This window comes from Thamnophis elegans, chromosome Z (genome assembly GCF_009769535.1).
Source record: "Thamnophis elegans isolate rThaEle1 chromosome Z, rThaEle1.pri, whole genome shotgun sequence".
Lineage (NCBI taxonomy): Eukaryota > Metazoa > Chordata > Lepidosauria > Squamata > Colubridae > Thamnophis > Thamnophis elegans.
In genome coordinates, this window is record NC_045558.1 from 111,800,164 (window position 1) to 111,810,814 (window position 10,651).

The 10,651-nt window shown below is 43.4% G+C and overlaps 1 protein-coding gene across 1 annotated transcript; it reads right to left on the reverse strand.

Moving 5' to 3' along the window:
* Nucleotides 1-845: 845 nt before the first annotated feature.
* LOC116520817 (olfactory receptor 14A16-like) lies at nucleotides 846-1,760 on the reverse strand. Its single transcript, XM_032235205.1, has one exon. The coding sequence runs from the start codon at nucleotides 1,758-1,760 to the stop codon at nucleotides 846-848; it is 915 nt and encodes a 304-aa protein (XP_032091096.1).
* Between the last annotated feature and the right edge of the window lie 8,891 nt (nucleotides 1,761-10,651).

Here is a 10,651-nt window from a genome sequence, read left to right on the forward strand (position 1 = left end):
TTCTGAAAAAAAAAATGTTGCCAGGAAAAATATAGCGACTTGTCCAGGCAGTTGCCACACTTGAGGCTGACTGAAAGGAGCAAAATATCAGTGTTTGTGATGAAATGACCATTTCAGGAGGGAAGTGTTATGGAAAACCCTGAAGTTTTAGCTGAATAGAGTTGGCAGGGATCTTTGAGGTCTTCTAGTTCAACCCCCTGTTCAAGCAGGAGTCCAGTCTCTTCTTAAAGCATTAGAGGGACCAGCATTAGAGGGGAACCATTTCATACATGAAAACACATGAAAAATATAACATATTTAAACCTCCTCGGCATTTTGCTTCTGCATTTTACTATGAGCTGCAGTTGCACAGTGAATAGAATGCATTACTGCAGGCTACTGCTGCTGATGACTGGCTGCCAGCATTTTGGCAGTTTGGATCTCACTGGCTCAAGGTTGACTCAGCCTTCCATATTTCTGAGGTGGGTAAAATGAGGATCCAGTTTGTTAGCGGCAATCTGCTGACTCTCTAAAAATCTTAGAGAGGACTTTAAAGCTCTGACAAAGCAGTATATAAATCTTTGTGCTATTGCTATTGCTACCTGTTTCCCCCACTCAAATTACACTTTGATATTCACTTCACTAAACATAAAGAATGATTAGTGTGTAGGATGCCAGAGCTGCCAAACATCCATATTTAGCATCTGTAAAATATATTGACAGTAATTAAAAGTGCAGGATATTGGCTAAACTTTGCCTCCATTCCAAGTAGCACATTATATCATATTTTCACATGAGCAAATGAAAGGAGAGGATTTTTTTTAAAAAAAATATGAATATAATATAAACAATGTCAAAAGAATTTTTCAGAATCTCCACAGTTTAGAAAGGACACACTTGATACTCTTATTTCTCATGCTATAGATGATTGGATTGAACAAGGGTGGAAGGAGGGCATACAGAACAGTCAATCCAATATCTAAGTAAGATGGAGTGTTAGAGGAAGGTCTCAGATAGGCAATGCTTGCAGTAAATACTAACATAAACACTACCGTAAGATGGGGAATACAAGTAGATAAGGCTTTTCCCCTTGCTTTTTCAGAAGGGATTCTTAACACTGTCTTGAATATCACTGCATAAGATACAACTATAAAAGTAGAACAGCCTAGTGAAGCAATGGTATTGGCCACAAGAATTCCAAACTCAAGTCGATTTATGCCAGAGCAGGATAGATTCAGCAATTGTGGAATTTCACAGAAAAATTGATTGACCACATTAGAACAAAAATGGATGGAAAAAGTGCCAGTGGTATGTAGCATTCCACAGAGGAGACCTGTAACCCACACTATAATTATTATTTCAGTACAGTATTTCCAATTCATCATCAACTCATAATGCAATGGATGGCAAATAGCAACATACCGATCATATGCGATAACTGTCAGGAGTGAGAAATCAGAGGCTACAAAAGAGAGAAAGAGGAAGTATTGAGTAACACAACCAAAGTATGAGATGTATCTTGTGTTCATGAGAGAATTGATCATGGATTTGGGGACAATGACAGAAACAATACCCAGATCCTGCAGACTCAAATTCATGAGAAAGAAGTACATGGGTCTATGTAGTCTATGGTCAATAGCAACTGCAGAGATGATGAGAAGATTTGCTATAACAGTTGCCACATATAACAGAAAGAAGAAGAAAAAATGCAAAATCTGCAGATGTCGATTTTTTGAGAATTCCAGAAGCAGAAAATAAGGCACTGTGGTTTGATTCTCCATGTTTTATTTATGGCAAAGCTGTCATAACTGCAAAGAAAGAAAGGAGGGAAATTCAGTTAGATAAAATTTTGGAGGTGGCATTTTGATATGTGGTGAGATATGAAAACATTAGGAAACATGAAGCATGGAGAGAATGAAAAGAGCATTAGAACTTAGAAAACAGGGATGTAGAATGAGGATAAAAATACTTTTGTTTCAATTTTTGCCCTCCTGAACTAGAGGACCAACTACCAACCTCACATTTTTCCTTCTATCCTCTTTTCAGTTGTATTATGTAGTTATCAAAAGCATTGTCTAGGAAGTAGAACAATACTGGATCAAGTCTATTTTCATAAATGAAAGTTTACTCAGAATAATTTGGCCCATTGTAATGTGTCTGCAGACCAGGATTGTGGTAGTGTTGGAAAATGGGAAAATATATATCTATGGTGCTTTGCGCTTGTAGAAGAAAGGCAATGTAAATTTTACCAATAAACGTAAACATGATTTGCTATGTATGTTACTTGGAAAGTGCAGACATTGCTCCTCGTATAATTTCTCTATGGGAATTTATGTAAGTGATGGTGGTGGGCTTTTTTTTTGGGGGGGGGGTATTCTCTCTAACACATATTGAGCTAAAATAACAGAATAAAAACCAGGGGTGAAGTCCAACAATTCTGGCAGGTTCTGGAGAACCAATTGTGGAAATTTTGAGTAGTTCGGAGAATAGGTAGTGGAAATTTTGAGTAATCTGGAGAACCAGCAAATGCCACCTCTGGCTGGCCCCAGAGTGGGGTGGGAATGGAGTTTTTGCAATATCCTTCCCCTCCCATGCTCACCAAGCCATACCATGCCTACCAAGCTAAACCCACAGAACTGGTAATAAAATAATAAAAATTTCACCACTGATAAAAACTCTTTAAAGTAATATATAAAATTAATACATACACGTTTAATGACATATTGTTAATTAAAAATTTTGGTATTCACTTGGTGATAAAGACACAATTATATTATTTTGAAATATAGTTAATCAAAAGATTTCAAATATTTGTACAATAAATGAATAATTCCCCATATCCAACAATCAGAAGGAAATGAAAATTCAACTTGAAAAGGCAGTATTGCATTCAGTACAAAACAATAATGTCCCTAGTGGAGTTTTGACAGAAAATGAGACCCAATCTATTGTACCTTTGAACTTTGACATCTCAGCATTTTTTTCAAGTGTCAAATGACAAACACATTTTCAGCAATAATATTTAACTTGTTTATAAATAGAGAAATAAAAAGAGATATAGGATTCTTACCATGCATTTTTTTTTTACTGATATACAGAGAGATTATGAGATTACTTTGTCAACACTAATACTTTTATCAGTGATCAGTTCATGCATGAAGGTTTGGTCCAAATTTCTGCTGATTATAACTATTTTTTATTCTTCATAATTATCATATGGAAAAGGTACCAATGTTAAATATGCAGTTATCTCATTTTTTATAGTCTACACAGAAATCTCTACAAATCTCTCTTGACCACTGTCAATGCTGTCCTACTTATTTTCATGTAGTGAAACATCTCTCCGTAGTCATAGTCTTTGAATGTTTATTAATTATTTTTATTTCTCTCAAGAGACTTTTGCACCAAAATAAAAATGACTTCTGTGTGCTTATTGACACATTTAGCGAATGTAAATAAAACAGATATGTATACTCATTAATATAATTGGCCCTTAAGAGTCCAATAGCTTCCACCAGGACCAGTTATCATATCACATGCAATAATAATAATATCTCAGATTATTAACAGAATGAGGGCTGCAGTGTAAATTGTGAGAGGTGAAACACATTCAAGTGAGACGAAATCCTTGACATGTATTTAACCATTTGTGATTGTCTTTGACTTTTATCTTTTAAAGTATCTCACCCTCCATTCTGCATCCCACAACCTTGGCTAGGTCTGTGTGTGTGTCCCAAAGCCGAACTGGAAACTTTTTTTCTCAGAGTTTTTGGCTGAAACAGCGAAGGGGATAGTGATATAGGAGTTTTCTAGACAAAACAGAGTAGCTCTTTGGTGAATCAGAGACATTCCAATAGCTGGCATATGCATACTATACTAGTATACTAGTATATACTATACTATACTATACTATACTATACTATACTATACTATACTATACTATACTATACTATACTATACTATATAAATTATATATGGGTTGCTGCCGGTCCCCACCGGTTCTTGCGAACTGGTTGGTCACCTGACCCTGAAGTAAGCCTGCCCCGCACCCAGCCATTTATACCCATCCCAGCTGGATAGTATTGTGTTGCTCAGAAAATTAACTTCAGGAAGGTCCTTTGCTAGCAGGCAGGTTCTAGGACACCTGCCGCCACCAAAGGACCTTCCCGGAGTTGCTTTTCTGAGCAAGAGGGAGACAGAAGGGACAAAATACCATCCGTTTTCTCCATGCTCAGAAAAGCCACTTCGGGAAGGTCTTTTGATGGCGGCAGGCATCCTAGAACCTGCCTGCTAGGAAAGGACCTTCTCGAAGTTGTTTTTCTGAGCATATAGCCCCTGGACATCTATTGCAGTTGCGAGGAGCTGAAGAGAGCACGGAGAAGAGCGTGAAGGTTCTTGGCATTCTGGGAAGCCATGAAAGTGGCAGGGAGAGGCGCGCGGCTTGGTTTGGTTTAGACTCCCTGGACATCACAGCAGCAGCCTCAAGCGCGCCGATATTGGCGTTTTCACCTGTTTAAAAAGAAGGAGGAGACTTCACTGGTCTGGTGCCCATCCGTGGAGGGAGGGATCTCCGTCACATTCCTCGTCTTCCCGGATGGGTTCCGGACCAGCAGAGAAGTGGCGGGAGTTTTCAGGCTGGCAAGCCAAGCCCAATTAGCCCCAAAAGCCTCTTCTGGATGTCTATTGCAGTTGCAAGGAGCTGAGGAGAATGCAGAGAAGGTTCTCAGTGCTTTGGGAAGCCGCAAAAATGGCTGGGAGAGGTGAGTGGCTTGCAGCTGTCCCAAGTGCGCCGATCTCAGCGTTTTTCGCATTGGGGCATGCTGCAAGAGGGAGGGAGTGAAGACTTTTTCTGGATTGCCGGTGGTGGAAGTGCGGGCCCGTCGCCCCTATTCAGCAAAGCAAGTCCGGGGAAGTCTTTTGTGCCAGCTGGAAAAGGTCTTCACATTTGGTAATCCATTCAGAAAGACTGGATCAAGACAGAAATTCAGGTATGCAACAAGCAAAAGCTTGACAAAACTACCTCAGACGAACACTTAGGATTTGCATTTCCTTTTTTGTCTATAGAGTAGACCCCTACATTACTCCCGTGACCTGTCAAAACCGTACTCAACTAAGCCATGGCCGATTAAACCGTGTCACTGACGTCATCAACAGGGCGACAACAGCCAGCGCGGAGAAAAAAGGGCGCTTTAAATAGCGCTTTGAAAGCAAGCCGATTCAACTTAAGGTAAGGGTTAGGTTTAGGTTTAGGTTTAGGTTTAGGTTTAGGTTTAGGGTTAGGGTTAGGGTTAGGGTTAGGGTTAGGGTTAGGGTTAGGGTTAGGGTTAGGGTTAGGGTTAGGTTAAGGGTTAGGTTTAGGATTAGGATTAGGTTTAGGGGGGTTAGGTTTAGGTTTAGGGGTTAATTTTAGGTTTAGGGTTTATAGCGTGCTTCTGTATCCGCGCTGTTGTCGCCCTGTTGATGACGTCAGCTACAGGGTTTAGTCAGACGGGTTTAGTTGAGCACGGTTTTGTGGTGGAACCCATTACTCCATAGGAATCCAGAAGGCATAAAAACCCATCCACTCTAAACTCAATTTTGTAAGCTGCTGAGAACCATAAATCCTGATGGTTCTGTTCACCAATAAATGGACCTCCTGTCCAATCAACTTATACACTCCATTTTGATTTCAAAGTCTTTCTCCAGCTTGGAACTGAACCAGATGAGATTTTACTTCCAAGATAGTTTTCTAGAATAATGTCGACAGCCTCCCTTTTAGATACCAGGACTGCAAAGAGTGAAATAAAACTGATTTCTGTGTGCTTCTTCACATTATTTTATTGCTGTCTCCAAACGCTTCAGTAGCAGTTATCCCATAAAATAACAATATCTCAGAATAATGTTATCAGAGTTGAGGCTGCAGTGATTCCAGCACTCCAAATTGTGAGAGGTGAAACATTACCGTAATTAAGTGAAAAGATATCCCTGAATTATGTTTCATTACTTGGAAGTCTCTTTCACCTCTAGCTTTTAAGAAATCCCACCCTGTATTCTGCCTACCACAGCTAGGAGAACAGCTGAGGACTGTGCTAGTTAAGCTCATTTAAGCCCTAATCATTAACACAGGTGTGGAAAAGTCAAACCTTCTGGAAAAAATAAAAAGGGAAGAAGAAGAAAAAGAGTTCAAATAAACCCATAGAAACCTAATGAATTGCAATAACATCATAGAAACCAATGGAATTGGTGGTGGGAGCTATTGTGGGCCAGCAGGATCCGGTTGAGCTCCTGATGGACTCGGATAACAAGGAACCATATGAGTCTGCCATGAAAGATGAAGGATCCTGTACAGGGTTCAGATTCAGAGCAGGGACCAGAAGGCACCTGAGGCATGGAGCAAAGGCAGTTTGTCCCTGATGCTAGATTCAGAAGGGCTGAGAAATGGAAGCAGCAATTCCGTAGGCAGACTCACAGAAGAGGGGATATTTGCAGGAAACAATTGTTCGCATTAGTAGTGAAGAAAATCTGTCTGTATTCTAGCTGTGTCTATTCATTTGGATTATCTGCGTTGCTTCATTTGAACTATCTGGGTTGCTGCCAAGCTATTCTCTTGAATGTGAGTTGTCTGGGCCCTCAGCCAAAGGATTCGTTATCTCAGTAATTAAATAGTGGCAAACAGCCAAGCCTGTGTTCTGGTTTATTCACAGGCCGGGGGTGGTGGTGTTCAGAACACTTTGTTTCCTTCCCTCAAAAAAAAAAAAAGCTACATTAAGTCACCATGGAACAGCTCTGTGCTGAAAACGCTCAACTTGCACAGCAGATGGCATTGCTGGCTGGCCAGATAGTTCAACTTCAAGGGCATGCTACTTCCCCCCAGCCTTGGAGGAAATGTCTGGTTGCTGTGCCAGATAAGTTTGACGGCAACCAAGCCATGTTTCCAGCTTTCTTGGGACAATGCCAGCTCTTTATCTGAGAGCGGAGGACTTTCCCACTGACTGGGCTAAAGTAGGGTTTATCATCAGCTTACTCTCCAGCTCTGCAGCTCATTGGGCTATTCCTTTGTTAACCCAGGCTACCCCTTTGCTGGACGATTTCAGGGGGTTTTGTGATCACCTCAGACTCATGTATGAAGTTTCCCATAAGGAGGTATCAGCCACCAGACGTCTCAGCAGGAGAGGGCTCCTTGCAGGACTATGCCAGTGAATTCTGGCTCTTTAGCCAAGATTCGGCCTGGAATGAGGCAGCCCTCATGGACATTTTTGAAGATGGGCTCTCGTACGACCTGCAGGATGAGCTGGTGCACAACTGTTACCTTCTGCCCCTGATTCCTGAGTTGTTGGAGCAGTTCCGGGAGGTGATGGTGTTCACAAAACTGGACTTACATGGTGCCTACAATCTGGTCCAAGTCCGAGCAGGGGACAAATGGAAGATGGCCTTCGGCACCTGTTACAGACATTTGGAGTACACAGTCATGCCATTTGGATAGATCAATGCCCCGGCCATCCTCCAGCATTTTATGAATGATATCTTCAAGGACCTCTTGGACCAGTTTGTCGTCATCTACCTGGATGACATTTTGATTTACTCAGCTTCTCGGGTGGATCATTGGCAGCACATACGCCTGCTCCTGCAACGACTCTGGGAGCATTGTCTGTATGCAAAGCTGGAGAAGTTCAATTGTGGCAGACTACCATTGAGTTCTTGGGGCACCGTCTCTCCCCTGAAGGAATTATGATGGAGCCTGGCAAGGTAGAGTCGTTGCACAGTTGGCAGCCTCCTCAGTAAACAAACGATGTCCAGTGACTCCTCGAGTTTTCCAACTACTACTGGACCTTCATCCCCAGATTCGCTTCCCTGACCGTACCCCTCACTCAGCTCCTGCAGAAGAAAGTGCTGTTTCACTGGGGCCAACGGAGCAACACATGTTCGAGGCCCTGAAACATGCCTTCATGAAGAAGCCGATTCTGAAGCACCCTGATTCCCATCGTCGGTTTGTGGTGGAGGTGGACTCATCAGACATCTTGATGGGTGCGGTGTTACTGCAGTCTCACGCACCTGGCGGCACACTTTTCCCTTGAGCTTTCTTCTCATGGAAACTCAATCCTTCCAAGTGCAATTACACCATCTGGCAGAAGGAGTTGCTGGCCATTAAGGTGGCATTTGAGGCCTGGAGGCATCACCTGGAGGGAACCAGGCATCAAGTGGAGGTCCGGATGGACCATAGGAATCTAGAGTTCCTGAAAACAGTGCACAAATTCAACCAGCACCAAATCCAGTGGTACCTGTTCTTTATCCGGTGTGCACAACCAAAGGGCAAATGCCCTGTCCAGGAAACCTGAGTACTCTTGCACTGCAGACCCACTTCCATCTTGGACAGTTTTGCCTGTTGAATCCTTCGCTGCATTTCATGATTCCATGGACTTATGGCCTCGGATATGGGATGCGCAGCAGGATGAAGAATGGGTGGAGCAATGGAGGACAGAGGTAGGGCAGGCCCCTCCATGGACCTTTGACAATGACCTCTTGAGGTACCAGGACAGACTCTATGTACCCACGGGGGCCTTCCGGAGACTTATTCCCTCCCAGTGTCATGACAATCCAGCAGTGGGATATTTTGGCCTTTTCAAGACTTTGAACCTGGTCTTCCGTACCTTCTGGTGGTCCCGTTTATGACACAATGTACAGACGTATGTCACCTCTTGTGTACAGTGTCAGCAGTCCAAGTCAGCAATGGGAGCTCCTCCAGGGCTGCTTCAGCCATTGCTGGCCCTGGACAGACCCTGGGGTGCCATGTCCATGGACTTATGAAGGAATTGCCTCTGTCTTTGGGTTTTACCATGGTCCTCCTGGTGGACATGCTCACGAAGATGTCATATTTCATTCTGTGTCAGAAATTGCTGACAACCCGCACCACCAACCGTATGTTCATCCAGCACATCTTCCAGCTGCATGGCCTACCAGATCAGGTTGTGTCAGACTATGGGATGCACCATCCTAAAACCAACAGGAGGATGGAGAAGGTGATCAGGATCTTGGAGCAGTACCTGCACTGCTTCATGAATCAGCAGCAGAACAACTGGGCGGACTACCTGGCTATGTTGGAGTTTGCATTCAAAAACTCGCAGCACACCTCCACACAGATAACGCCCTTCCTGTCTAATGTCAGATATCACCCTCGCTTCTTTTCTCTTACTCCAGTCGAATACCCGGTCCCCTCAGCGCAGGACTTCCTCTCGGAGCTCCAGGCAGTCCATCAAGTGGTGAGCAGCTATCTGAATCAAGCTAAAGAGGACTACAAGAGGGTAGCAGATAGATGTCGGCATGCAATGCCAGAGTTGGCTGTGGAAGATCGCATGTGGCTGTCCACATGGCACTTTCCATCCCACCGTCCAGCAAAGAAGTTGGACCACCGGTACCTTGGGCCGTTCCCGATGGAGGCCGTCATGAACCCAGCCTCACCCTGCAAGTGCACCCAGAGTTCCATCGCTTGCTCTTGGTCCCTGAGTGGTCGGCTTGTCCTCTTCTTCACCCCAGCCATCACTGCATGAGGCGAAGTAGCAGTTTATGCATGAAGTGGCCCAGATAGGGGACTCGAGATGGCTAAAGGGACAATTACAGTACTTGGTGGACTGGAAGGACGATGGGCCGGATGGGGGCACTTGGGCTGATGCAACAGATGTGCACGTCCCCGCTTTAGTGTGAGCCCACCATACACAATATCCCTTGAGGCCACACCCCGAGCGTCAGACCCGGGGGAAGGGCCCTGTGGTGTGGGATAGTGTTGTGGCCCAGCAGGATGCAATGGAGCTGCTGATGGATTTTGATAGTGAGGAACCATATAACTCTGCCATGGAAGACGTGGAGGATCCTGTGCAGGGTTCAGAGCAGGGACCAGAGTGGCTGGTTGGCCACCAGGAGGCACCTGAGGGATGGAGCAGTGGGGAAGATCAAAGGCAGTTTGTCCCTGATGCTAGACTGACAAGGGGTGAGAAATGGAAGCAGCAATTCCGTAGTCAGACTCACAGAGAAGAATTAAGCACAGGTAGTTGTGGATTGGCCCCTCCCAATAGAGTTTATAAGTGAGGCATTGGGAGGGGACATTTGCAGGAAACAACTGTTTGAGTTAGTAGTGAAGAAAATCTGTCTGTATTCTAGTTGTGTCTGTTCATTTGGATTATCTGTGTTGCTTCATTTGAACTATCTGGGTTGCAGCCAAGCTATACTATTGAATGTGAGTTGTTTGGGCCCTCAGCCAAAGGATTCCTTATCTCAGTAATTAAATAGTGGCAAACAGGCAAGCCTGTGTTCTGGTTTATTCACAGGCTGGAGGTGGGGTCAGAACAGGAACAATCAACAAACAGGATGATAGCCTACTGTTATATTCCAAGCCACACACCTTTCTCAGGGGCATTAGGCTGCTTGAGTACATTTTAAATGCAGACCTAAAACATTGCTCATAAAATGAGATATAATGTTATAGAGGCCTATAAAATACTTATAATAGACTAAGTAATGCAGTAAATCCATAGAAACAATAAGAACACTGACAGAAAAGACACAAATTTTCTAAATAAAATTTATAAAGACTGCAATGGAGACATATGTTTTAGAAAATCAGTATATGTATACTCAGTTTTGTTGTTAATTTTTGTTTTCAGCAATACATTGTTCCCTTCAATCAGGAGATATTGTTCCT